This window comes from Poecilia latipinna, unplaced genomic scaffold (assembly GCF_001443285.1).
Source record: "Poecilia latipinna isolate Pla-1442-1.1 unplaced genomic scaffold, P_latipinna-1.0 Scaffold657, whole genome shotgun sequence".
Classification (NCBI taxonomy): Eukaryota; Metazoa; Chordata; class Actinopteri; order Cyprinodontiformes; family Poeciliidae; genus Poecilia; species Poecilia latipinna.
This window is the reverse complement of record NW_015113273.1, coordinates 177,578-205,319: the sequence shown is the minus strand read 5'-3', so window position 1 is coordinate 205,319 and position 27,742 is coordinate 177,578. Positions and strand designations below refer to the sequence as shown.

The 27,742-nt window shown below is 40.2% G+C and overlaps 2 protein-coding genes across 7 annotated transcripts in view; one reads left to right on the top strand and one right to left on the bottom strand.

Annotated features, from left to right (window-relative positions):
- cc2d2a (coiled-coil and C2 domain containing 2A) overlaps nucleotides 1-17,189 on the top strand; it is a 17,692-nt gene extending 503 nt beyond the window's left edge. Inside the window, exons 3-40 of one of the 5 annotated variants that reach the window (XM_015043935.1) lie at nucleotides 104-157; nucleotides 340-420; nucleotides 528-666; nucleotides 1,679-1,770; nucleotides 1,873-1,983; nucleotides 2,054-2,134; nucleotides 2,223-2,441; nucleotides 3,166-3,322; nucleotides 3,399-3,535; nucleotides 3,638-3,769; nucleotides 4,319-4,528; nucleotides 4,648-4,754; nucleotides 4,831-4,971; nucleotides 5,965-6,121; nucleotides 6,207-6,490; nucleotides 7,150-7,327; nucleotides 7,431-7,584; nucleotides 8,494-8,641; nucleotides 9,632-9,770; nucleotides 9,856-10,059; nucleotides 10,158-10,250; nucleotides 10,350-10,441; nucleotides 11,278-11,292; nucleotides 11,932-12,099; nucleotides 12,216-12,273; nucleotides 12,347-12,456; nucleotides 12,732-12,828; nucleotides 12,913-13,011; nucleotides 13,089-13,259; nucleotides 13,689-13,703; nucleotides 13,816-14,019; nucleotides 14,108-14,197; nucleotides 14,273-14,386; nucleotides 14,865-14,999; nucleotides 15,099-15,221; nucleotides 15,729-15,787; nucleotides 15,910-16,087; nucleotides 16,235-17,189. In XM_015043935.1, coding sequence (XP_014899421.1) covers nucleotides 104-157; nucleotides 340-420; nucleotides 528-666; nucleotides 1,679-1,770; nucleotides 1,873-1,983; nucleotides 2,054-2,134; nucleotides 2,223-2,441; nucleotides 3,166-3,322; nucleotides 3,399-3,535; nucleotides 3,638-3,769; nucleotides 4,319-4,528; nucleotides 4,648-4,754; nucleotides 4,831-4,971; nucleotides 5,965-6,121; nucleotides 6,207-6,490; nucleotides 7,150-7,327; nucleotides 7,431-7,584; nucleotides 8,494-8,641; nucleotides 9,632-9,770; nucleotides 9,856-10,059; nucleotides 10,158-10,250; nucleotides 10,350-10,441; nucleotides 11,278-11,292; nucleotides 11,932-12,099; nucleotides 12,216-12,273; nucleotides 12,347-12,456; nucleotides 12,732-12,828; nucleotides 12,913-13,011; nucleotides 13,089-13,259; nucleotides 13,689-13,703; nucleotides 13,816-14,019; nucleotides 14,108-14,197; nucleotides 14,273-14,386; nucleotides 14,865-14,999; nucleotides 15,099-15,221; nucleotides 15,729-15,787; nucleotides 15,910-16,087; nucleotides 16,235-16,420 — 4,932 coding nt within the window. In that variant the 3' untranslated portion in view covers nucleotides 16,421-17,189. The remainder of the gene's footprint in view (nucleotides 1-103; nucleotides 158-339; nucleotides 421-527; nucleotides 667-1,678; nucleotides 1,771-1,872; nucleotides 1,984-2,053; nucleotides 2,135-2,222; nucleotides 2,442-3,165; nucleotides 3,323-3,398; nucleotides 3,536-3,637; nucleotides 3,770-4,318; nucleotides 4,529-4,647; nucleotides 4,755-4,830; nucleotides 4,972-5,964; nucleotides 6,122-6,206; nucleotides 6,491-7,149; nucleotides 7,328-7,430; nucleotides 7,585-8,493; nucleotides 8,642-9,631; nucleotides 9,771-9,855; nucleotides 10,060-10,157; nucleotides 10,251-10,349; nucleotides 10,442-11,277; nucleotides 11,293-11,931; nucleotides 12,100-12,215; nucleotides 12,274-12,346; nucleotides 12,457-12,731; nucleotides 12,829-12,912; nucleotides 13,012-13,088; nucleotides 13,260-13,688; nucleotides 13,704-13,815; nucleotides 14,020-14,107; nucleotides 14,198-14,272; nucleotides 14,387-14,864; nucleotides 15,000-15,098; nucleotides 15,222-15,728; nucleotides 15,788-15,909; nucleotides 16,088-16,234) is intronic. The other 4 variants (XM_015043938.1, XM_015043936.1, XM_015043937.1 and 1 more) reach the window with 4 other exon arrangements.
- Nucleotides 16,667-27,742, bottom strand: fbxl5 (F-box and leucine-rich repeat protein 5). 2 transcript variants are annotated; one of them, XM_015043947.1, is made up of 12 exons: nucleotides 27,666-27,742; nucleotides 26,423-26,530; nucleotides 25,547-25,762; nucleotides 24,598-24,693; nucleotides 24,329-24,524; nucleotides 24,056-24,244; nucleotides 22,874-22,999; nucleotides 22,586-22,740; nucleotides 22,416-22,498; nucleotides 19,606-20,331; nucleotides 18,353-18,501; nucleotides 16,667-17,510 (listed from the first exon to the last, which is right to left on the bottom strand). In XM_015043947.1, the coding sequence occupies exons 2-12, from the start codon at nucleotides 26,504-26,506 to the stop codon at nucleotides 17,434-17,436; spliced, it is 2,097 nt and encodes a 698-aa protein (XP_014899433.1). In that variant the 5' UTR covers nucleotides 26,507-26,530; nucleotides 27,666-27,742; the 3' UTR covers nucleotides 16,667-17,433. The 2 variants fall into 2 exon arrangements, with proteins under 2 accessions (XP_014899433.1, XP_014899434.1); XM_015043948.1 differs by lacking the exon at nucleotides 26,423-26,530 and having other exon boundaries at nucleotides 27,666-27,689.

The window sequence follows — 27,742 nt, the reverse complement described above, 5'->3', positions numbered from 1 at the left end:
AACAAGCCTGAACATGACCCGAGGGAAGAAAGGAAGGAAGGAGATGTTACAGCACAGAAACAGGGGCTGCTAACGCTCTGATAAATCTAACTGTACTCGATAGGCTCTGGTTCCGTCTGCCAAGTTCAATGTGGACAACCAACCGACTGCAATGAAGGTTGGTTTGTGTGTTTTAGCTTAGGTTTTAGGCTGTTGCTGCTCTCCTGTGTGTGCTGCTGGTTCTTCAACACCAACCTCCCTTCATCCTAAGCCTTCCTGCAGCTTTAGTGGCTAATAGCAGCGTGAATGTGGGCTCTGTATTTCTGCCTGCTCTAAAACTGCGTGGTTGTCTTCCACTAGGAAGCTGAGGGCAGCGATGAGGACCCAGGAGAGAGTCTGAGACGCACACTGAGAGCCCAGAGAGAGAAGAGGAAGACAAAGGTGCAACCCAGTTGTCTGGGATTTTTTTTTTTTTTTTTCAAATTTTTTATGTTGGCTCAGTTTTACTCCCATTATGCCTAATATCACTGGTGGCTCTTGTTGATTAGTTGCTGGAACAGTCTTTCGTCCAGGATGAGGATGTTGGGGAAGTTTCCCCCACTCAGTACAACAGTCCAAATGAGGGACCATCTAGTAGGGTGGATGATTCTGTGGTTTCTACAAGACCTCCAACTGGTTCTCAGAGAGGTTTGTGTCTACCCCTTTGAACCTTTTCCGTTTTTGTCACATAACAACCTCACATTTTTATGCATTTTTATTTGTATCTACTGTAACAGACAAACACAAAGTGGTATCTAACTGTTAAGTGCCATTCCATACCAGCTTTATTTATAGAGCTCTTTAAACGCCCACAGGACCAAATGCTGTACACAGAATAAAGGAAACAGCAGTCATATAATGCAATAACAACCCAATAATAAAGTCAATATGACCAAAAGAAAATCAATAAAGCAACCCTATAGTAATAAAATAACAACAAAATAATAAAAAAAATGAAAATAGGAAAGAAACATTTAAAGAACAAGAATTTTTAAAATGAATCCTAAACTATACAGATAGCAGAAAGGCTAGAAAAGGAGAGATGTGGTCAAACTTTTGTGTGCAAGACAAAAAACAATATTTGCAACTTGCATTATAAGGAAAGAATACAACCAGAGCTTTGTTCAAGTGTGAACATTGCCTTTTGAGTCAATGTTCACACTTGAGTCAAAAGGCAAGTGTGAACAGTTGACCCTGTGAGTTGAGTATGTTTCTCAGCAAATTAAACAGGGGAACAATGACAACAGAAATTACACCAGCAGCCAATATGCTGATTTTTAGCCACCATCAACCCCTATCATTGCCTAAACCATCATCTAAAAATCTGGAAATTCAGTCCAACAGATCATAGCTACTTTTTATAGGATGGGGGGGGACAGATGAACACAAATGCATACCAGAGTTTTCCAGATATTTATTTTTCTTGAAAAAGAAAAAAGTTTGAAAATCATTTATGCATTTTTCTTAACTTCACAGTTATACATTGCTTTGTGTTAGCCTTTTCCATAAAATTAAAAAAATAATAATAAATTGGTGATTGTGGATATAATGTGACAAAAGTTGAAATAGTTAAAGAAGGTCTATATTTTTGCAAGACTTTCTATACAGTTTAATGTTAATTTGAACAATGCATTTACAATCTATCTCCTGTTTCTTGTAGGTGTCTCTGTAAAATCTGAGCAGCCCTCCAGCTCTCTGCATTTAGACACCTTTGTGACACGGCATTTGCAAGAGAAGTTGAGAGCAGCGAGGGTAAATTTCAGTTTCTATTTTTCCCTTTTTATATGAGTAAGACTGTCACCACTCATATGCCTATCAGTCTGTGAGTGCCACTGTATGTACGCTGCGTTGCAGTCTAAAGGAGAGAGCCTTCAGCAGCAGGAAACCTCAAGGGATTCTAGTGAGCCGGTCAGTCGACTCCAGCGGCTCAAAGACAGAGACACCATAACGAGATTCGATAGAGAGGTGATTTGAAAGACATCTGAGCACGTGTAATAAAGTACAGCAGTAGAAGTAACTTTCCAGTGTTTACTAGGCTGATCCAACCAGTTCGGGAAGAGACGACGACCCCCTGACCCTTCGCGCCAGAGTCAAGTTTCGAGAGCCGGCTAGAAGAGTAAGCTGCATGCTGACGTTAATATTTCTCTTAAAACTAATATTTCTGTTCACATGCTGCTTTTTTTTTTGTACCTTTCCAAATCAAGGTAGAAAAAGACTTCCCAACTACTGAAGAAGCATACAATTTCTTTACATTTAACTATGAGCCCGACCAGCCAAGTAAGCCAGAGAGTAAGAGCAGGAAGAGACAAAAACAGAGAGACGGAGTTGAGGAGGACGACAGAGATGAAAACGGACAAGAAGAAGCTGAGGTGGAAGAGGAGGATGAAGCAGAGGAAGATAATCAAGACCAAAATGAATTCCAGGTAACATTTGGTGTGAGATGGGGTGAAGACTGGATTCTGTAAGTGTGTGAGGGGACCGGACAGGATCTCAGTCAGAGTCAAACCAACATCTTTGAATTTTGTAAGGGCCGATCTGGATGCAAGCTGAACCGATAACCGTATCTACTTTTAACACGTTTCTGACAGCCAGTGAAAAACAGAGACTGGGACAGGGTGACAGATGGGAGCTGACTGTTTTTCTTTTTATTCCTAACTGTGCAACTGAGTCTGTCACAGTTAGAAATTAATCAATTAATCGCATGATGAATTAAAATGAGCTTTAAATATTTTTTTGAAGGGCAGTTTTGTTCACACAGACTTCATCATCAATTTATTTATGATTTGGGTTTGTGTGTGTTTTTTTTTTATTATTTTGTTTTCATTTATTGTTTTTGGTTGTTTTGTTTTGTTTGTTTTTTAAGTCCATTAGTCTTTGAGATGCCATTATCAATATATTATTTGAAAATGATCTCAAAATGCAACCATTTTCAATAATCATCCCTGTAAATATCAAAATAAATAATATTTGTTACTGTGACAGGCCTAGTCCGACATTATGAACAGAAACACAAAATAGCACCACCCAAAATAATTGAGTTTTGTGAATGTAGCATAGAAAACTATGGAAACATTTAAGAAATATCAAAGCACTGTATTACGCTGTAAAGTAGTGACTGACTGACTCTTGTTTTACACCTTGCCTAAGAGTGAAGAAGCTCCTCTGGTGCGAAATGAAGACGATTTATTCGTCATTGACCATTCGCCTCAGGACTTTGTGGAAGTGAGGAAAGCGGAGTACGTTGGTCTCAAAAAGCGCGTCCAACGAGACCGTGAACTCCTGTTTACTCCGAGCTTTCGAACAGGTAAAGCACGTTTTAGCAGTTACCCCTTCGACTCACAAGTGTTGGTCTGACTGGAATTGTGCAAAAATCTTTACAGTCCCAACCTCCGTCAAGCTGCCTGAAAACACGAAGCCCCGCTTTCTGGAGGAGGAGGGCCTCTACGTGGGACAACGGCCTGCTGTATCTTTGACCAACGAAAACATTTCAGAGAATCGCATTTTGAAAATGGCTGAGGTATCATCAGCTAATCTACTAAACTGTTCGTATAAAGAACTGTGTTCAAGTTTAGATTTATGCTTATCGTTTTTTTTTTTTTTTTTTTTTTTTTCCTTGCAGGGAAGCAAATGGTTTGGAGACGATGGGAAGATTCTTGCTCTGCCTGACCCCATAAAGGAATCGTCCACAAGGCCGCCCCTTTTCCACATGGATGAAGAGCTGGATCCTGCTCTGCAAACTGTATACAGGAAGGTCAGACACTCCTTCACAGCCAATCCATCCATCCAAGAAATATGTTGATCAGCAGAATCTGATGTTGATAGTAACAATGCTGAGCATGGTGAGCGACTTTGCTGGCATTTTTAATAGTTTTTCCAGGATGTTGGGATGTTTTTTTGTTTTTTTTTTTGTGACTGTTGTGGCCTGTTGTTGCTCATTTTGTGGCAACTTTTTCAAAAAGTTCTAGTCAAAGTATAGAATTTTCCTACGCTGTATTTTTGCCTTAACCAAATTCAACTGAATGCATTTGGACACATACATGAGCACTGCAACACCGACATTATCGCTGGGGGAAATTATCCAGGAGAAATCCCTCTGCTAGTGAAGACTGCAAGTTGTAAACCAGCAGGATCCGGAGGCTGTGATATTGATATCTGTGCTCATAAATTGCACAAAAGATGTTCTGAAACAACTTAAATCTATCTATCTATGAAATGTTCACAAAACGATTGTGTAGAAACCAAATACACATCCTTCAGGACAGTGGATGATGGGTAATTGTGTCTTTTATTTATGTCCTAGGCTATGAAGTCCCAGTATGCAAATCTGTACATTGCTGGTGCCACGGACCCCGAGGGAGACTACCAGCTTGACGTTGATGTCTCCGGGCTGATCTTCTCCCATCATCCTCTCTTTAGCCGCGAACACGTCCTGGCATCGCGGCTGGCTCAGCTGTACGATCAGTACCTCAGCAGGCAACAGAATAATCTCGCAGGGCACCTTACCGAGAAGGTAAACTCTAGTGGATTAAAGCAGTCCTCGCACCAACCCGATTTTGCTTCTATTGTTCCAAGATGCTTTGTTGCAGTATTTATAGAGTCTGGTATCTTTTTGTGTTCGTTCTGCTGTAGTTGAACGGCCTGAGGAAAGCTCTGCGTAACATGATGAGGATCCATGGTGAGCAGGGCTCCTCCGAGGCCTTGCAGCACAGGATTTCTGAGTACAGTCTAGAAGTGAGGTGAGGTTTCTGTTCGGTAGCAGGCACAACAGTGCTGGCTATGTAACAAACCAGTTTTTTTATGCATCCACAACAGGAACACTCGGCAGCTGCGCGACTTGGAGCAGGAGAAAGACAGGACTCTGCTGAGGAGCATCATTAAAGTGTGGAAGGAGATCAAGTCCCTGAGAGAGTTTCAGAAGTATACCAATACACCTTTTAAGCTTTTTCTCAGAAGGTAACTACTTAATTCATAGACTTCTCAATGGAAACATCATTACTTAATCTTTAAATTTCTGCCTGATGTTGCTTCACTGTGAAAATGATCCCTCTCCTTCAATAATTTCCTCATTATAACCGCAAACCTCAATGGATTTTATATGAAGGACCAACACAATGTGCAGGATAACAGTGAGGTGGAAGGGAAATGACACGTGGTTTTCAATATTTTCAGGGTTTCTGGGGGTTTCAGGAAGTAGAATTTTAAGGCTTTTAAGACATTTTTAATGCCACCTTGAATGAAATTTAAGACCTGAAAAAAACTATAAATATAGTGGGAATCCCGGTGTATTACACTGCATATGGATTTCTACAGCCTTGACCTGTGTACTGCCAAGCTTAAAAGTTTTTTGTTTATTTCTTTCAGAGAATGCATCTAGCCTCGCTAGATGTGGCGAAAATGATTGTTGTCCTGCTAACCGGTCAAAACTTTGCAATTACCCATGATAGACACATAAAAGCTAGCTAGCTAGGCAGTAAGGGTATGTTAGCAACTAGTTATCGATAGCTTCAACCACCTCAAGTCACAAAATTCAAGATGTCTGCACAACAGTCCCATAAGGAAAAAACAACCAAAAATAATAATGCCTTTAAACTAATTTTAGGTACTATAATTTTAGATGCATTTAAGACTTTTTACGATTGTATAGACTCCCTAATTTTAAAAATAAGAAGATATGGCAGAAAATACAACCATTGTAACAAGTTACCTTCAGAATCCACCTTATTAGTAAAAGAATCCACTTTTAAGATTTTTATTTGTTTTTCTAATCTTATGCATCATTTTCATTTTACTTTGCGTTGTTCTAATAAGATCCGAATAAAATTTATTACAGTTTGTGATCATAACATGAGCAAATGTAAAAACAACTACTTGTACTTATCTGCTTCTTATCAGAGCTTTGTGTTAATTTGTGTCACATTTCCTTATTTTTCTATGTCACTGCTTCAGGGAGAACGTAGATCGGGCTTTGGACGAGTGGGAGTATGAAGGTGAAATCCTGAAAGAAGTTTTGGAGCTGGAAGCAGAAAGTGAAGAGCAGTACCAAAAGAAGCTAGCAGAGTACAACAAGCAACTGGAAGAGTGGAAACTCTGGAGGAAGAAGCAGGTTCCTACCAGTCATAGTCAGCCTGTTTACTTCGTCAGCCTCACGTTCGTATTCAAGCACCTGTTCTCATATTCACTGTTTGCAGAAAGCCAAGCGGAAAAAGAAGAAAAAGAAAAAGAAAGGCCAAACACAGGATGACACGGAAGAAGAAGAACAAGAAGAAGAAGAAGAACAGGATCAGACTGAGTCAGAGGATCCATTTGAGGAAGCCCCCGTGAAGCCGGAGGTTCCAGAAAGGCCGGACATTGGCTCCCTGGAGCAGTGGGTGAGAGAAAAAGCCTCCAGGATACGTAGGAAACCAGGAGAGGCCATTCTGGTCCCGGAGCTGTGTACATCAGGAGGCGTCACGGCCAGCGATCTCTGTCCCAGGTAGGCACCTTCAAGTAGCACCTAACAAATCCTCCTGATGCCAGAATATTTGCCAAATGGTGTATTTTGGGTGTCCACGTGTCCTTAAAAAGTCTTAAATCCATGCATCTTAAACGAAGGCCTTTAAATGTCTTAGATTCTTCAAAAAAATTGTGGCTCACAAAGTAAAAATAACTTAAAATGGAAGCAATACTAATACGGAACTCAATGGGGTTATTGATACCACATACCATAGAATATATTAACATCACCAGCTTAAATATAACTCAATTAGAAGAAGTATCGCTACTACACAGCGAAAATAAACAACCGTCTTAGCAACGGTTGCCGCTGTTACGCTCTGAACACGGTAACAGCGTCATTTATATTTCCTCCCTTTCTGGAAAAGTGCACCGCACTTTTACATGTTTGCTGTAGTTCAGCCTGGTGGAGTTACTCTTTCAGTTATACACTTTTCTTTCTCAACCTGTTATACACGGGTCATGGAAAATTGTATTGAAGGTCATGGAGAGTCATGGAAAATCATGGATTTATACCATGATTTTGGTGGGAGCCCTATGTTTAGAAATGGTCTTAAAATGTCTTAAATTTGAGTTGGCAAAACCTTCATGAACCCTGTTATTGTTCGCCACACTGAGAGGTTTTGCATCGTCTTTCAGGGCTGAAATAGCTCGCAGGGAAGATGTTTCGAGGCGCTCTCTTTTCATCAAGATCCTTTACAACTACAAGGAAGTTTCCAGAACAGACAGTCGATCCCTGAGCACCGACTTCAGGGTTCACTTTGGACAAATTTTCAATCTGAAGGTGCTCAACTGTCCACATAGCATTAATCTGCAGGTACAATAAAACTCTTTTTGCCTGTTCCTGCATATTTCGGTTCACTTACTCGCTGTAGTCTTTCTGTTCTACCCGGCTGTGTTTGTGTACTGTGTCTGAGCAGGTGTTTGAGGAGATTGGGTCATCATACTCCCTGCTGGCTCAGGTGTTTGTTCCTGTACCCGACCCTTCAGTCGTTACAGGCAGAGCCCCTATAGAGGAAATCGAGTTCAGCAGCAACCAGCATGTGATGTTTGATCACGAGGGAGTTGGAAGTGGTACTTGTTTTTTTTTGTTTTTTTCCAGATTACTCTACCTTCGACTAAAAATACCCACAATACCCAGTACTCTGCAAAAGTCTCAACTCAAGTCGCTCCTAATTTCTCTTTTTTTCTGCCCCAAATATCATGATTGATACGGATGCTTGAAATCTTTGAAAATGCTTGCAATTAAATGTTTTCAAGGTTTGGAAAGTGCTTAATATTCAAACTGCGCAGTTTTGTAAAAACGTTTTGGAAAACTTTGTTTACAGTTGAAATGTAACGACACTAAAACACACAGGCACATGTTTTTCCTCACCCTCTGAAATGAGATTAGACTAAATTTATCTTGCTTTAAGTCAGTTAATGCCAGAAAACTCTTTTAGAGATTTTTTTTGTAACTATTTCAGATCAGTCACATGTGTAGGATGTGTACAAGCAAGACACTTCAAAACATAAAAATAAGAATACTAATCCACAAGGATTAGTATTGGCAATACTGTTAATAATAACAATATTAACAATACTGTTATTATTAATAACAGTAATAAATGATATAAATCAGTGATTAGGAGCTGTCTTCTGTAGTTCATTCTTTAGCTCAAGTGTGGTGCTGTAGAAGTTTGAAAGTGTACGAATCCTGAAATTTCTCTGCTCTAGTTGAAACGAGATGCAAAAAATGTGTTTTTGTGATTTAGTTTTCTGTTAATCTTGTAAAGTTCTGTGTCAACCACAGCTGTAAACAAACACTGACGTAGTGACAATCAGATGCAAAAGTAGAAATAAAAGCGAGTTAAAATAAAAATAAAACTTGGCTGTTTAAAAAGAATGCAAAGAAATTCTCGATTCATTGGGAGCAAAATTTCAAAGGCATGAAGGAGTACCGGCGCATCCTCACTGACCCTCTTTCTCTGTCCGTGTCCTCAGATGTGCCGCTCTCCTTTGAGTCCGATGGCAGCAACAAGCTGACACTGCTGACGTCCGGGAAGCTGTCTTGCTGCGTGTCGTGGGGCGTCGGGGAAGAAGGCGTCCCACTCGCACCGCCTCTTTCTCAGCATCCTGGTGGCACACACAGGTACTCACTGTCACAGGGGGACGATTGTCGATTTGCATTGTAAACAAAGCGGCTCCCGACCTGGCGCCCATGAAACCAGCACCGCAGATCTAAGGGCTGCTCAGATGGTGTAAGGTTGAATTCCTACTACACGGACAATGAAAACGTGTCTTCTTAGGCAAGGACAAATACATTTGCTCGTATTTGTAGCAAATGCTTCCAGAATATTTGTAAAATCTAGTTGAATTATTTTTGCATAGAAACTGTTCATAAAGTTCTGTAAACATGTTAAATGTGTAGAAAACTGAGGGAAGAACTAAAGAGTTTATAGATCCTCTATGGTCACAGTTTTAAACTGGACCTGTTGGACCCTCAGAAAATGTTTTGTTAGGGGTGGCCAGGAAAGGCAAGAAAAAAATTTAGGTGAGTACAACTAAAATAATAATAATAATAATAATAATAATAAAAAACCCACATATAATTTTATTTATTTATTTATTTATTGGGCTCTACGTGTACATCTTCACTGAAGAAGATGGCCCTGTAAGCCTTTCTATTACATGAACATGCACCCCGTTTGGAGTGCCACTGCTTGTGCTACCAGTTAATCTTTCAAAGCATCATCACTCTGCATTGAGTAAAGGATAATCCATCTCTGATTTAATAAGTTCGTATTATTGATCTGTAAAAAATAAAAAAATAAAAAAAAAATCAGATTTTGTTGTTCCTGATGCCAGCAAACCTGTGAAATATTCTTTTACCACACAGCCTAATCAAAACCCACCTTCAGTGTTGTCCCGTTTCTAAATTTGTTGAAACAGCACAAAAAAGAAATTTAGATGTTGAGTTGCGAGGTGTTAGGATACAAACAAGATGGCAAGAAACCATACAGCCTGCAAACAAAAATAGTGAAATTCCACAACCACACCTCACATCTCACTCCTAGACAGAAAAAATCTCACCTCTAGACTTTTTCCCATACATCAACAGTTGTGTATTTCTGCGTCTTAGAGGGCTAGGCCATCTGGATGCCATCTCATACATCGGTGCGTCCGGATTGTATGACATGAAAAAGATCGGTGAGTGGGCCGTACAGTCGCGACTGGACCCCAACGATCCCAAGAACACCTCCATCATGCACCTGCTGAAAGTGCGTAACACACAACATTGTCTTCCTGGATTTCCCCAGGATAAAGTCAAAACCCCAGATAAGAGCAGCCGCCGTGTCTTCGCAGGTGGCGAGCAGCGGCGAGGTGACCGATCCCGACTACTTTCGCCTTGAACACCTGCAGGAGGAGTTCAACTTTGTAAGCGATGAGGAGATGGAGAGGTCCAAGAGGTTCCGCCTGCTCAGGCTGAGGAACCAGGAGGCGCCCGAGTTTCGCAATTACAAATTTGTTCCTCTTCTGGAGAGGGAGGTCTCTGACAAGGTTTTCCAGGTTGGCAATTCCGTCGCGGAATATTGTGAAAAGGATTGTCAGACGATTTGTGAGCTGTAATAACCGTTCTTCTTTCTCTTTGGTTTGAATGAGTTTAGGGTTATGAAGAAAGATTGAAAGAGGGGGAGACGATTGACACCAGGCAACATCTGGATCCTCACAGAGCCGTTGTGGCCAAATACCTTCAGCAGGTGTCTAAGTGCTTTTTTTTTTTTAATGTGGAAACTGAGATCTATCTTTGTTTTCTGTGCCGTTGAACGAGCCGTGTTGCTGCTGCCGTTGCCTCACAGATACGAGAATCGGTCATCAACAGATTTATTCTCGCCAAACATCACTACCAGCTGTCCGACCTGGTGATCGAAGAAGAAATACCAAGCATTGGGTGAATATTAAACCAGACATTTTGCCTCTCCTCTTGCAAAGTTCACTCTCTTTTTTATTGTTTATTCTAAGAATGTTCTAAGAAGTGAGATTAATTTGTTGCTACTGCAAAATACCAATCCAAATAATTAGTTTGACGGTCTTAGAAATGTGTTATAATCAGATTTATACAAAACTTTATAAGTATGCATAAAAAGCCCCCAAAATAAGTTAATTTTTCATTCCAGTCGCTCTAAAAAAAATCTAGAAAACCTTTAATTTATGGGGTGAATTGAGAAGTGCCACAGGTATTGACACAATTGATATTCCCTTTAAAATTAATGTAACTGAAGCTTTTTTTTTATTCATACGTTTCTCTATTTCTAGAAAAGTTTAACTAGTAATCCTTGACCTTTTGGCTCATAGGCAATAAATAAAATACACAGGGGCTACTTTTTTAATTTTTTTACAGGATTTGTACAGGTGCTTGAAATCCTTGAATATGCTTGAATATCAATGAGGTGTTTTCAAGGTTTGGGAAGTGCATGACTTCTCTATAAAGCCCTTCAAAGTGCTTGATATTCAAACTGCACAGTTTGGTAATAAAGTGTAATCCCTTGATTGTAAGCCTAAATTTGGAATTTGCCTGCTCTACTACTGCAAAAAAAAAAAAAGAGAGAGATTACCTTACTTCATGACTTTTTACACATTTCCCAACAAAATTGCTTTGTACAATATATAACATGTACACAGAACAGAGCATCAGTGATACGTTTGCTGTTCTTTTCATATCTGTGACTGGATGTTTAAAATGTGTTTTCTATGTTTATGCTATTTGTTTGCACTTCATTTTTACAGTGGTGCAGGTTCAGGGTATGTTTGGAGTGCTTTTCTTTTCGCCTTTCCCCCACCCTGCCCTGTCTTTGTGTGCTTTTTAGCTGCAAACGCAGGTACCAAAGCTCTAGTACCTGTAGACCACTGGCAGTGTTCAGTCCTTTTGTAAACTTCCAGATTTTTCCAACGGTTCTGGAAAAAGATTATGTAGAATGACCTCAATTAAGTGGTGCAAAAATGTAAGAATTGGTGCTGAAACATTGGCATACATCATCTTATGGCATTTGTGTGTGATGTTGCTCCTTTCTAATATTTTATACAAGCCAAAATTCATAAGTCATAACAGTTGTATCCTATTACTGCTTCCACAATGAGGTAACTAACACACGAACCCTTTTTGAAGTCATTTATAACTACAGCAAAATGTTGGTTTTAACTTCCTGGCTTAAAATATCAACAATTAAAATCCAGGATATGTTACGCCACACTCTAGTAAAGCTACAATTTAAGCTTTAACCAATAGTGAACCTTAAGTTTTCACCTCAGGAGTCTCTGCCTGTCTCCTTGATGCACTGGGTACTGTTAGCAGCCAACAATCCCACCCACCCATTTTTATTCTCTTCCATAAGAGAGTTTAAACGTCTGGTTTTCATACGCCTTGTCTCTTGCTGCCAACAGCATTCTGGGAATCAACCTGTTCAAGCTGGCTGAATCCAAACGGCCACTGAAACCTCAAAGGAAAGAAAGGAAAAAAGTCACAGCGCAGAATCTGTCGGACGGAGACATCAAGCTGCTCGTTAACGTCGTCCGGGCCCACAACATCCCGATCCACAAACCCCAGAGCAGGTGAGCGCCAGCACCTTTTTTTTTTTTTTTAAATAATCAAGAAGACATTATGTCGAACTCGTACTTGGATTGTGGAGTTTTCGATGCCTGACACCGTCCCACTTTTTGCTTTCCAGTAAACCGGGACAGTCGTCTCAGAGTGCCGTCCAGGGCAGTGATTGGTACCTCAGCCAGGTACAGGACACCCCGACCCGAACACTGTGCCCTATAGCGTCGATGTTAAGTATGTACACTCTGTGTAATACAGGTACAAGTAAGGCCATTTGTGGAAGTGTCCTTCCAGCGCACGGTGCTCCAAACAACCACAGCAGACGGACCAAATCCCAGCTGGAATGAGGAGCTGCAGCTGCCATTTAAGTAACCGACTGCAGACTTTTTGCCTCTCATGATTTATTATAAGGTTTTATTTTATTAAGTTAAAACATAGATCTCGAATACAGCCGTCCAGTTTGACTCAGCTGGGACAGATTTTTGTCCTGTTCCCATAACCTTCAATGTATTTTATATACTGCATATATTAAAATTCGTTTTGTGTTTACGTTATGATTACCTGAATCCTGAGACATTCCTGGACTGCTAACTAGTCAGCCAAGCGGTAAATGGGTGTACCGTTTCAAATGTCTTCTCCTCAGTGCTCCGAATGGGGACTACAGCACTGGCAGTTTGCAGTCTGTCAAAGATGAAGTCTTTATCAACATATTTGACGAAGTGCTCTATGAGACTGGACCGGTAAAGAGCCGTCTACGATTGAAATCACGTTTTATGTCCGAAACAGCCGTTTCAAGTTGTAACAACTGTGACTTTGCCGCGCAGGGCGACAAATCGAGGGCGACGTCCATTCACACGCAGATAGAGAAGCACTGGTTGGGCTCCGTCAAGATCCCCTTCAGCACCATTTACTCTCAGTCAAAGGTAAAGGCTCTGCTGCGTTGTTTGCACAAGCAGACATTTCCCCAAACAACCGTTCCATTTCTCGCTTTGCCTGGCAGATTGACGGTGCGTTCAAAGTGAACACGCCGGCCGTGCTGCTGGGATACAGCAGGGAGCACAGCAGCACCAGTGTCTATGATCAGTGGCGGAGCACGCAGGGCGGGACATTCGTACGGCTCTTCATCACTGTAGAACCTCAGCTGGTGCCTGGAGAGTCCATCAGAGAGAAGGTAGCCCAGTCTCACATCATTGTGTCCGGGGTTTTATTTTTTTTTTTTTAGTTTAGTGTCCGTGTCCGCAAGCTGTTTTCGACTTCTTTTGGTTCAAGCTTAGACTAACTTGCAAAAATATTTATACCCCTTGAACTTTTTCCAGTTTTTATCTCATTGCAATCACAAGCTTCAAAGTAGTTTATCTCAGTTTTATCTTGTGGAAGAGGAGCAGTAGATTACAGTAGATTACAGAGTTCTGTGAGGAGTTCAAAACCTGAGATATCGTTTCACCAAAACATGCTGTTTCATTGATATAAATAAATACGTATATGTATATATATATTTTTTTTGTTTTATCTTTCCTTTTTATGTATTTATTAGGATTTTTACATATCACTTCAGTAATTTGTCCTTATCTTCTTTTATGTTCTGCTCTTCGTGCGCTAGATAAAGGAAGCAGAGGTATCATTCTATTGTTTTCTTTTACCCCATTTTATCATCATTTGTGCAGACTTGTGCATCAGGTCAAAATGTTTCTAGAAAGACACTCGGTGTTAATCTGAAGTGACTTTAGTTCAACAGTCAGGAGGATGAGCGCTTACTGCAGGCTTCAGAGAAGTTTGAGAAACACGCAGCCGGAGGCTATCCGGACCGACCCTGCATCACCACGGTCATCGACCTCAGCGGAAAGACGATCTTCATCACTCGTTACATCCGACCGCTCAACCCCCCGCAGGAGTTCCTGGATGCGTTTCCTAACAACCCTCAGGAAGCCACGGTCGGTGCGATCTTGCTGAACGCTGAGCGATGCCAGGTTTCACTTTTAGCGGACCGGCTGACCTGATACCCCTTCTGTCCCCTCACAGAGCCTCGTTGCCCGATATGTCTCCCTGATCCCTTCTTTGCCAGATCAGGTTTCCTTCTCTGCGACCTGCGACCTATTGAGCACATGTGACGTGAGTGAAACCTCCGTAAGATGTGGAAACGGTACGAACGCTGTACTTACACATGTATCTTCTGTTTGTTCTCAGCAATTCCTGACTTTACTGGCAGGAGATGAGCAGGAACACGCTGTGTTGTTGTGCAACTACTTTCTTTTTTTGGGAAAGAAAGCGTGGCTCATAATTGGCACAGCCATACCAGAGGTAGGTGAGCGTTACTTGTTAAACCTGAACCTATCGTGGTGGCAGTGCCTCATAAACAAACCTTGAATCGTTGTGCATTTTGCCACAAATACAACTGCAATATATTTTATTGGGCTTTAGTTAAAATGGAAAGAGTAGGGAATAACTGCAAACCTTCCAAGACGTGGTCACCCACCTGAAATGATAAATTGGAGAAGTAGCCACAAGTGCAATGTTTTGTTTTTTTGTGTGCCAGGTTTAAAGTTGATCAAATATAAAGTATAAAGGGGGATCTATTATGCAAAACTCACTTTTTTCATGTTTTTATTTTTCCATTTGGGTCTCAAATGTTTCTAAAAACAGCTCAAGTGCTTAAAAAAGAAAACACACGTTTTTTGTTTTTTTTTTTGGTTTCTGGAAAATGAGCCGTTTCAAAAACCTCCAAGATCAGAGAGAGAACTGTTTGGGAGCACCTTTCAGACGTGTGTATTTTTCACAGGGACCAACAGCTTATGTTCTGACCCATGAGCAGAGTGGCTACTTCATCTGGAACCCCAGCAGCGGGCAGTTCTATGAGAAGGGCGACACTTTCTGCCCTCTGCAAACCGTAGGGTGCTTGGTTAATTCTGACAATGTGAGTGAAAAATACATGTCACATGTATCATGTGACATGATATATATGTTGATGTCTCCTTCCTCTATAACAAGATTCTTGGGGGTGCTTGTTGTTTAGGTTTGGTTCAACATTCAGGAAAATCCTTCACCACTACACACCAACTTTGACATCACCAAAGCCAAAATGTGGAAACCGTTTTTCTCCCGCTCCTTCTCCCACCCGGGGCTGTCTAGTGTACAGGTGAATGTAAAACCTTATCTTTATAGATCTATATTTTCATTTTCTCTAGAGTGCCCGTGCATCCCTAAAATGTTTTAAATTCATTGAGAAAATAGTAAGTTGACCTCAAATACATTAATTACAAGTGTTAAATTTTGTTGTAGCAAAACGATTCAGGTAGTTGTTTTTTGACTTGCAGGACTTTTCTGTAAAGCAAAAGCTTAAAGTCTTGCGCAAGCATGTTCAGTACATTCTGATTAAAGGCGGTTGGTAGTTAGCTGCTAAAATACCCTCGTTAGCTAGCTAGTTAGCTATCATGGCTAAGTGCAAATGTACAACCGGTTGGATAGACGATCTTTGTTTTTGCTGCTGGCTCACTTCTGTTGCCAGCATCATCCCCCAGTCATTCCCGGTGTTTAGTTTCTTTGGTCTTAAATTTCATCCAAGCTGAAATTAAAATGGTCTTAAAGTGTGATTTGCTAAAACCTGCAGACATCCTGTTCTCACTGTTTTTCTTTCCTCTCAAAGCCGGAGGAGCTAGCGTACCGCCAAACAGACAAAGCAGCTGCAGCTGAGCTTCAGGACAGGCGAGTTACAGGAATAAATGCAGCTCTAAGTTATGCTGTACTGATCCAGAGTGGTCAACTATAAACACCTTTTTTTTTTCTTTTTTTTTTTAATTTACACTTTAACATTCAATTCTGGATAGAGTTGAGAAGATACTGAAGGAGAAGATTATGGAGTGGCGCCCTCGTCACCCAACTCGCTGGAACCGGTACTGCAACACCACCCTGAAACAGTTTCTGCCCAAACTTGAGCAGGGTCGTGGTCAGGATGTAGCGGAGAGCCACCGTGTGGAGCTGCAGAACCTCCTCGGAGACTACAGGGTGAGTTGGAAAACTTTGAGACCCTTCAGCACTGATCAACTTCCATAAAAGGACATTGTGCAATGATTTGCAGTTAACACTGGCAGCAGATGTCACTTTATTTGGAGAAAGTTGTCAAAAACTGACTGCAGATCCCCATCTTTTCAGATCTCAGGATTCCCCCTCCATCTGCCGTTTTCTGAGGTCGGACCAATCATAGAGGCAGTTCACAGCACTGGGGTTCACAATATTCACTCATCCAATGTGGAGTTTGCACTGGCCGTGTACATACATCCTTATCCCAACAACGTGCTGTCTGTGTGGGTGTACCTCGCCTCGCTTGTCCGCACATGACAAAAACTGAACAATGCACTCGTTTCACCGTTGCTTCTTTTTTTTTTTTTTTTTTAAAGAAAATGTATGATTTTTTACCTAATTATTGTGAATCTGTCAACATGGTATAAATATCTGGTGTACAGTGCTTAGAAATATTTATATGTCTTGAATTGGAATAGCAGTAGAAAAGGAGCACTACAGATAATACACAGTAGGGAAACGCATTTGAAAATAAAATGTATTTTTGAACACAAAGAGCTAGACTGCAGTGCCTAAACTTTTATTACCAGTTGATAATTTCAACAGATCTCATGCAAGACTGTAGAACCAGAAAATAAATCCTGCTGCAGAATGAATGGTAAAGCAGTTATGTTACACAACAGAGCCCTCCAACATGGCGGTGATCATCTCATATTAACATTTGTTCTTTTTTATCCACTGGAGTGCATAAAGAAATGGGGAAAAAGAGCAAAAGCCTTTACAGGAGAGCTGAAGGTCAGAATGGTAAAGATCATAACCAAAACATATGGCAACAACATGTGCCTGTTCCTATGTCTTTGCTGCCTGGATCCAAAAATCATACTTTTTTGTTTATCCTGTAGATCGATTCAGAAGGTGCCTGAATCTGAAAATATCAGAACTCGGGCCCTCAGTAAAGTAAACATGTTCTGCACCAGCATCAACTGCAAAGGGATGGATAAAGGGTGGTGGTTGGTAAAAGTTGTATGTACAAACATTAGGGAACAGTCAGTTTCTATCTACAAAAAAAAAAAAAAAAAACAATTGTGTAAAAATTTTCTCTCACTTTTCCAAAGCCAAAGTAACCAACAAGTACTCTTTCGCCCCGTTATTAATTTCTTCTTTCTAAATGGTTATCTCCACTGAATAAGTAGGGAAACAGCAGGAGCAAAAATTACAGTTTCATCAAGAAACACTTTTTAAGTGACAAAATACAGCAAATGGTATTTCCCAGGATAAAGTGCAACAATAGGGAGACGTGACGTTTTTAGGGGAGCATTGGTAGGCGGGAATCACTCTCCGGAGCGACAGCAGGCTCGGAAACCACACTGCAGGTTCTGGCAACCGCTGGCTGTGTCTGCATGAGGACCTGCAGAGAACAGACATATGCCGATTACTTACTGATAAACACATCAGAACAAGAAGAAGCAAATGCTGTGCTACAAAAAAAATTATTAGGGACACAAGCAATTGACTTACAATTAATTAACAATTAATGGCTTATTAGATTAAAATCAATTCTAAGTGATTAATAGCGCCCACTTAAGACCTTTTTTAGTGTAATTTGGTAGCAGTCCAGAAGAGGGCACCACTGGTCACCCTTAAGTGGAATCAGTTGATACAGAACCAAAGAAAGCGGTAGCATACCAGAATGGGAAAGAAAAATGGTTTGAACAGAGTCGGGTGTAGGATGCAAAATTAACTTTACGTGGTTCTGTTTTGAAATATAAACACTCAACAAGCTCCTTAAATAGCTCTCAGTGCAGCATTCCTCCTGGAACAACCAGAGATGCAGGTACCACAGGTACCAAGTATCAGCGTCGCAACTACATATTATTCAGGTGGATGCGAACACATAGATGAAAAGAAAATGGCTACATATCAATTAATTGTTGGTCTATTGATAAGATCAATCAGCTTTAGATTAAGTCATTAATGGATGACTTGCATCACTAATATTTACACACTTTGAACTTGTAACACATCTCATCTCATAGGCCTGTGTGGCTGACACTAGCATAATTCATACTTACCTGTCTGTAACAGCTGCTGCATACAGTTATAGGTCTACTGGCAAATCATTTACAGCCATCATAAAAAAATAGTACACTTTAACAGAGACAAAGGTCTTCATCAAGGCACTTCCTAGAACATATAAACATGAAGGATTTTATGGGAGGCAGAAGTGTAAAGCATGTTGGCTTGTGTTACCGTTAATGTTGTCGCAGTAATAGAAGTGTTCATCATTGAGGGAAGGACAGGCTGACACCAGCTCCTGCAGCCCCACCTCAGTGATGAAGAGGCAGCCAGACAAGTTGAGATGCTCCAGGACAGGAAGCCCTCCACGCTGAGATAACGCCCTAAAATACAAGAGGGGGATGCCACCTCGTTAAAGGTAAAGAATAATGCAGACTTACAGCTCAGGCAAATATATGGACATGGTTAATACAGACTTACACTAATAGGAGCTGCGCTGTTCATTATTGCCACTGATTAACAATATTTCATTAGCAAATTTATTATTTAGGACAGACGAGTCAGGGTTCTTACACATTCACCTTAGATTTTTTTTATTATTATTATTTACATGTCAATACAATATAATAAGTATTAACATTGCTTGACCAACTTCTTTAGGTTCCACAATAATAATAATGATATTGTCAAATTTTCACACTGTGGATTTGGTTCATTAGCCATTTTAATCTACAAATTTTGGTCTTGACTAATAAGGAATTGACTCTTTAAAGCAAAGTTTCTGAAACCTGCCTTAAAGATTTCACAACAAATGTTGCCTTCATTTTATTTAGCAAAAAATTCTTATAAATGCACCAGTACTACTTTCCTCCTTTGGCATTTCAGACCCAGTTTGCAAACTAGTCCAGTTCAAGCTTAAAAGTAAGGATTTCTATTAACCAAGTGGTTTGCAACAAAATTGCAGTTTTCTGAATTCCTAATGACTGTGCAGCAAGTCAGTAAGTGAAAAATACATACAAGTGAAACTTTCAATTCAACATGTGATTTAGCAATAATTTTTTTTTTTTTTTAATTTGTTCTTGACTTTAGAAACCCTGCATTAGTTAGGCTTTAGTTGAGGTTTATCATTTAGAAGACAATAAAGAAAATGTATGGAAAATCAAATTTCTTAAAAAAAAAAAAAAAAAGGCAGTATTGTGCGGGGGGCGGGACAAAAGGGGGGGGCGGGCCGGACCCGGCCCGCGGGCCGTAGTTTGGGGACCCCTGTTTTAAAACCTCATCTGTGCTATGAAAATGTCACTGCAGCTCCTTAATTTAACATTTCAATCTTCATATAGAAAGTAAATTTGAGCAGGAAATAATTACTTTTCAAGTGAGACATATTTCACTTCGAGTCTATTGAAAAAGCCTTTTAATCTCAAAGGGATTTCTGGTAGAATGAAGTCTAAGTAAATATTTATTGGTTTGAATCAAAGTGTGATCATTACCTTAAGCCCAGGTCAGTGACCTGGTAGCATCCAGAGAGGCTGAGAAACTTGAGTGATCGTTTTGCCTTTGAGCAGTCAGTCCTGTTCTCTGGCTCCAGACACTGCTGCCCCCCTGATGGGGAGCATTTAGTCCGCAATTCTGCAGTGCTGGTTCTGGTGGTGCCCAACTTGCTTTGGGGCCCAGTAAAAGTCCTGAGGGCCTTCTCGCTTGAGCAGCAGGTGGAGTGACCGCAAAACATTTCCCCAGATATGGCATATTGCTGATGCAGATAGGATGAATCCGAGCCGGTCCTGTGCCTCCTCCTCCTCTTGCAGCAGCACGAGCCTCCCACGAGCTGCGTCGTCTCCGCCAAGCTTTCAGAGAAAGGCATCCCGCCACGATGACTCCACTCTGCGGCGTCTTCAATGTCAGCGAGGCTGGAAGTGTCCAGGACCCAGACGTGAGTGGGGATGCAGGCAGAGCCCCAGCGACTGGTGCCGTGCTTGAAAATGATGGCCTGCTGCCTTCGCCCAACCGTGTGCAGGTTTCTCTCCTCCACTAGGGTAATGGGCACAGGGCAGCTTTTGAGCAGCTTGGCTCGTCGCTCTGAGTGTTTGTCCAAACTGATGGAGGACACGGGGTCGCCCAGACCCACAGACAGTCTCTTCAGGGTTTGATCGGTGATTTTCTCGCACCCCGACAAATCCAGGTGCTCCAGAGAGCGGCAAGCTCCAAGAAAGGACCAGCTGATAGAGGACAGACAGGAAACAACACTGAGTATTGAGCTCTGGGATCATTTCAGCAACAATCTCACCAAGCAGACAACGGATGCAAAAACATTAATTTGTGATTAATGGTTTTAGATTAGATTAAAAATAGTTCCTATCAATAACATCTTAGTATTGTAGTTTGGCCTCCATCCAGAAGAGGTGCAGCTGGTCATCCTTAAGAGGAGCCAGTTGATACAGGAATAAAGATGGCGGTGTCCATACGGTAAACGGTTTCTGACTGCGAGATCTGTACCGTTGTCGCATTTGAGCATTCGCTGATTTTTTCTTAAAATGTACATCAAAAAAGTGTAACATATTTTATATTTATTAAGATACTATTTGTTATAGTATTACCTGTACAATGTTATAATTCTCTTAATAAATAATAATTGTCATAATTTAGTTCAAATACTATAATTCAGTAAAAAAAATTGTGTATTAGTCACAGGAATGTAAGGTATTTACACCATCAACCCATGAATTTTTTTTTTATAAAACTACATCTTTTAAGAGATTAACCAAATGTTTTATAAAACTAAGATTACATCCCATGTGTTAATGGGAAAAACGAATGTAAATTTTGTCAGCAACTTTTTTTTAATTTGACGTATGAAGAACGTAGCTTTTTATGTTATAGACAGACAGTTGGCCCTCAGGTTTTTTCAAAAAGGCAACTCTCATCAATAAATTGTTAGTTGATCGTAGGCCTGTCGCGATAAACAATAAATCAATTCAACGCACGATAAATTAAACCTATCGACCTCATTTTAGTTATAAGCTTTATCGTCTCTTCCTGCCTTTTTTCTTTCTCTTGATGACACTGAATGAAAACAGGCTAAGCTCTGGTGCTCTGCACTGACCCTCCCTTCCTCATTTCCTTAGTGTAATGTCCAACTCACACTACACAAGTTGTCGGCTCATTTTCAAAACCTGAGACACATTAGCCGACAGAAATCCTAGGTATAACGGTTTGATCGGGTTCGTTGTGCCTTGTAGTGTCCAGCCACATGGGCACAAAATAATGGCTACAAGTCCAGTTAACTAAATTTAAAACCAGGCATTAATCAATGCTTTACTAGAATCTACCTGTGATGCATGTGGCTAGAGGTAGCGGAAAGTCCTGACTGAATGAAAATCATTATAACCTATTTATGTCACGTTAACGAAGAGCAGCTGAAAACTTACCGGGGTTATCAACTGCGGTAGCAATTTGGCTCCAACTCCTCCCCTTGTCATTTCTATATTCTTTGCACGAAATGTTGAATAAACATTAATGTTGTTTCCACATATCTCCAATGTCTGCTGGACTTCGGTTGCGCTGCGTCAGCTGTTTGGGATTCCCCTCCGTAATTTCCCCTCAGAAAGCACGAGGAGAATCCGTGCTTTCTGATTGGCTACCTGTCACATTCAACAAGCTGCCTTAAGCTCCCAGTCGGGGGAAACCCCCGATTTAGATCGGAGTGGCCATGACGATCTACCATAACACACCTCACACAGCAGGATGATCGGTTACGAAATCACCAGCGACAATCTTAGAACGGCCAACGATCTAAGATTGTCATAAGGAGAAAATAGTGGCAAAAAATAGTGTAGTATGAACTACTGGATTAGGTGGTCGGATGTGCCCATCTTCATTATCTATCTAGTGATTACTGAAGGGCACATACAGACTTCATAATCTGCACTCTTTTGGTTGAATGCAATATTTATTTCCACTTTGCCTTTATGTTTAGTTTTTATTCAAGTACATTTTTTGTTAATGGAGATTGAGAATCCATTTTATTTTTGTTTTTGGTTGTTTTGTTTATTTAGTTTATTAGTTCCAGTGTTATGTGTTCTTTTGAAAATAAAGTGTATCTATATATGGCAGGACATCGCATGCATTCAATAATTTTTTAGACAATCGTCCAGCAAAATTTGTTCTCGTGACAGGCCTAGTTGATCGATAAAATCAGTCAACTTCAGATTAACTCTTGTGGATCCTTAAAGGAGAGGGCATATCATTTTCTTCTATTATTCAGAATATGTTTTTGAAAAGAGCATTCAGTTTGACGTTTTACCTGTCAAAAGCAAAATCGGTAACATCAGTCTGGGTCAGGTCCAGATGAGTGATGTTGGGGCAAAGGCTGAGAATTTGACGAACCTGCGAATAAAATACAGCAGAACTTTCAGAGGATGCCGAGTTGGAAACGTTAAGTGCCATGATAAAAAAAAGTCTTGAGCAACATACCATTTTGCTTGAAACTGTAGAACTATAGGCAAGAATCATGGACTTGACAGAAGAACCCACAGTGGGAAGAAGGTGCTGGATGATCCCATTTAGGAGCCGTTTCTCCCTCTGAGCCGTACTGATAGCGAGGGAGCCTTCAGTGTGACCGGAAGCATCTGGGAAGACACAGACGATGCAGGTGATGATTCAAACCAAACATTTCCTACGAGTCAGTTCAGCTTCAGCTCTAGATGCCACATCTGGTGATACCGTTTACTCTTCCCCACAGTGATGAAAACCAAACCGCACCTGACTCGTCAACATCAGCGTCCTCATCCCATTCCTGGTAAGCGCGGCCCTCGTTCTGCCGGCTCTTCACCCAGTCGTCATCTGGCTCCTGGTTGAGATCCTCAGGAGGGCCACTGTAATAATCACCTGAAGAAAAAAAGACGGAGGTGCACACCGCAGAGATGAAACCGTTTCTTCTTTTTTTTTTCTTAAAGAAAACAGAAACCGGCTGTTTAATCATTTCTGTTGCCTTGATCACAGACGTTTGCGTTCGTTCGTTCAAAGCTCTGTTTAGAGATTATGTAACAAATGACTAACACTATAGAAAAAAAAAAAACCTATCAAAGCAATATCTCTCTCAACGTTAACATCTATAAGCTTTAAGAACGCATTAACAATGAAACCCAAGTTAAAGAAGTCAACATAAGACAAAAACCATAAAAACAATGAGGGATTATTAGTTTATGGTTCATCTGAATATTACATTACTCAGTGTTTCTATGAGTGGTTCTGCATTTTAGTCCGTTTAGCTTCAGATCAGGGGTCTACAGCTTTTACAATCCAAAAAACACAATTTTTACCCTGAGTCAAGCCAATTAAGTCATTCAGAGCCACAAATGTTACATAAAGAAAAAAAATGTTTTTTGAAAAATATCTACCATACGAAAGTGTAATTTTTAAAGAACCATCAACTTATTTCAGTTTTTTTTTTGTCTTCCTAAAATAAAGAAACACTTTTCCAAAAAGAGGATATGTAAAGTTATGATGACATGTGCAGAAAATATGGTATAGTTGCCAACCTAATGACAAGGAAAATAGATCTAAGATGTAAATTTTGTGTCATTTTGTTGTGGAAATTTAATGCAATTGTTCCATAAAAACTGACTGACATTTGTTTTACATCCATCTGATAAATGATAAACAATTGTTTGTTCTTTATCATTTTTAGCTATTGCAGAAGGTCCAAAGAGGAGCAGTTTGCAGACTCCTGCTCTAGAGTCATGAGAAGACTTTGACCAAACTATAGTGTCAGTAACTGGCAATAAAATTGATTTTGTCTGCAATAAATAAATACAATAAAACTGAACTGCCTCGTGGTGCATAATAGTTCATCCTTTTAATAAATATTCTAGAAGCTCGGCATACTCACCACTTCCTTAAATTAAGGAAGTAAATTTGGTTTGCTCTAAAACTAAAGCCCACCTCTGGCCCAGCGGACAGGATACAGGTGCCTCCACAACGAGCCGGTCTTGACCAAGTCTGACCACGTGCTGCACACTTGACTGCAGCGGCACAGATCCACGGGGCCCAAGTAATGGAAAAGCCTCAGCATGATTTCTGCAGGAAGCTGGGAGACGTGGGTTGAAGAAGAACTCCTTCTTTGTTCCAGATCTGGACAAACAACAACAACAAGGAAAAAACTTAAGAGTGAGCTTGTAAAGAAAACGTAAAACAATTTTAAAAGAACACACTTACCATAATCCGTCTTCTCGTGATCAGCATATTTAAAAGCCTTTTGCAGCTCCTCGGCCTGGGTCCACAAGCTGAAGCCCTTCAGTACCTCGGCAGCGCAGTCCGGCTGCTGCTGGTTGCAGTGCTGCGCTATCACCTGCTTCTTAATGTCCTTCAGCTCCTCGTACGTGAAGTACTGCATGAGCATAGGCTGGAACACCTGCAACACACTTCTAGTTTAAAAACGACTTGCAACAGATTATCACACCGAGATAAATCTGAATGTTTTATACCTCCTCCTCTTCCTTCATGTGTGGCAGAAAATCTTGCGTGAAAGCTTCCAGTCGTTCCTTCAGCTGCTGGGCGTAGTTGAGCTGTTCATATTCACTCTACAATCAGAAAAATCAAATCCGTAATTTGGGGTTTTTAATCCTCAACAAAACTTACTTACTCCACATGTAATGGAGTAAGTAAGACCACAATAGTTTACGTTTCGAATCAGAACTGACAAAAGGCAAGTCACAGACTTGATATTTTCACAGGCAAGGAGTTTTAGCCGAGACGTAGCAATATTTTTGTTACACTGGGGTTTCACCTCCCCGTGACCCAATGTTCCAAACTTTCTGTTTTCAAACAGAGGGAAATTAAACATATTTCAAATATTTATAAATATATCAGAGCAGTATTGTTTATCTCTCATGAAAACATATTTCAGAAAGGAAGCCAGATCTCAATCTGACCCAAAATTAGGTTTTTGTTTAAGCAGTTGGCAAAGCGGAAGGTCAGATTTACAAAACATTTACTCAGAATGTATTTTTTTATCGTTTTCTTTTTTAATCCCGAGACAAAAACTGCTTTTCTCTTTAAGTCCAGTTATTTTATTAGAAATGCAATGAAATGGTTTTGACTTTTGATTATAGCAGATGCTAAAATTCCCATAATATAAACTAAACAATACTTTGAGTAGAAACAGTACACATTTTCATAAATTGCACGTACATGTAAAAAAATCAACAGGCCTGACATTGTTGTTTGACATTGGGTGGTAAACATAACAGTTAATTTAATGACATGCTGTTAACCAGCCATCAGTGGAAAAGCGCATGCACTTTATGGTTTCCCTCTATCGTATAACCCTGGTATTTTTCTGCTGGCCTATTGTTAAAAAGCACAGCAGGTGCAAATTACGGCCAGGCCATGACGACACTGAGCTGGTTTAGGTGGTTTTGAACGCAGATTCACCTTAACGCTTTGCAGTCCTTTCTCAAAGAGAGACAGCATCTCCGACAGTTTGTTGTCTGAATGCACGTTGTAGACTGTGCAGCAGCGCTGCTGCAACAGACCGATGATGTACTCGTTTTCAATTTGCTCGTGCATCTTGAACTCCTTGAAGGTGGCGCACAGGGACTGAAGAAAGGAGCGGAAGTCATTGTTGTTGGAGAAGTTTGTCTTGGACAGCTGTGGAGAAGAGACATGCCTGAGTCAATAATTAAAAAAAAAAAAGCCGTTTATAATTACACTGGAACTGGCATTAGCTCAAATTCCTATTGTTGGTGTCATATTATGGTAACAGATACTTTGCAAAACATGTGTAACATGACAGCTGTGCAGTGTTTTGTAACCACACTTGTTCAGGTTAGCAGAGCATTAGCTAGTGTCCTAATTGAGCTTATCTGACCCCTATTGTAGGCTGACAGGAAGCCTCTTTCAAATCCCATTATTACGAGTACCCTGCCTGATGAAACACTAAGGCGTGCGTGTCACACTTAGAACATGTTGCATAACAAAACATACTGCACGTAGGCTAACCAAATACGAAGCTGCTTTTCAGTTGTGCTAAAGGTCCAAACAATTTATTATGAGAAACGTAACACAGAATTTAAAGTAATAGAAGTTTAGATGTTAGTCCAACACTATATCAACCAAACAACGCCGAAGCAGTCCCGAGACAACCCGGGAGCATTTCATCCACTCCGTCTCAACACTCACTGCCAAACAAACCAGCTAACAGCAGCTAGCTAGCGTGCTAGCTGGCGAACACTCCTCCTTGAACCGCAGACCGTTTGCTTGTTGTTTTCAGAAACTGATTGGAGGCGAGCTACGGCTGTGTATACGTACCTTATCGCAGTACAGACCCACCAGCTGCTTCATTCGCCAGTGTGGGCCAGTAAAAACATCCACCTCGTCCGGAAAGGGAGCCATCTTCACTGGACCTTACTGCGTCATCTGCGATATAATCAAACTAGGAGGTGTGCGGCAGAGCTTGCTCGAGTCACCCACGTGACTACAACTTATTAACTAGGGCGGTTTTCATCTGGTGCTAACATTCAAGTAATATTAAACATAAAGTAAGAACATATCGATTAAATTGCTATTCCAGAGATTATTTAAGCACAATTTAAAAATACATACACTGGATAAATAAATAAATAAATAATGTAAATGTTTATATCCGTGTGTGTATGTTTAATTTAATATGAGTAAAAAAGGAACAAAAGCTAATTTATTCAAAAAGATTAACAATTTAGGAAAAAAACTTAAACAATTCAGATAGCAACATAAACCTTGTGGTATTAGATTTCAAATCTTAAAGATTGTGACTTTTTTTTTTTTTTTTTTTTTTTTTTTTTTTTTTTTTTTGTTTATATTGGTTTGGATCAGAGCTGGTAAAAGTTTATTTCTCGCCTTTCAGCAGAATTTTATATGGGAGTTAGTGCAAACACTACTATCATCAGCACCACTTATATTATTTTGTGAGAGATATTGACATTCCTCAAATGCCATGGCTTACTCATTCATGTTTTCATAGTTAGTCAACAATGAAATCTCATGTTTGTGCACACAGTTTTGGCCATTAACGTTTATTCTGATTCTATGGCATTCTTTTTTTTTTTTTTTTACATTGTTTATTAAATAAACAGCAGTACATAAATTGTGAAGAAAATTATTGAATCAAACTTTTTTGATTCAGATTTTCCTCTGTATGGTATGATTAGTATTATTTATCAGTTCTTTTCTATTCTAAATACTTCCAGATTTAAAATTTAAAGTTGATCGAAAGCCTTTAAACCAAATTTAAAAAGCGATATAATATTGATAAAAGTAACCACAAATGTAAAGTTTAAAGATCTACACGTTATTCTGCTTGAAATCTAACGCTTTTGGTGAACCTCAAGTCAGCCTAGTTTGAAAATGCCTTTGGCTGACTTTGAGCTGAGTTACTGAACCTCAGTGGTTCCCACCACGTTAATGCCAGTGTCACGACACTTAACTATCAAACGTGGAACTCTTTGTTTTATATTAACTAATATAGTTTGTAAGTTAAAATAGTTCTTGGACGCTGTGAAAAGGTTAAACTCACCAACCATTGTAGTTAACACGGTGTGCCTTTTGGTTGCTAAGGGAAATGTTCACAGCAACAGAGCCGTTGGTTGGGGT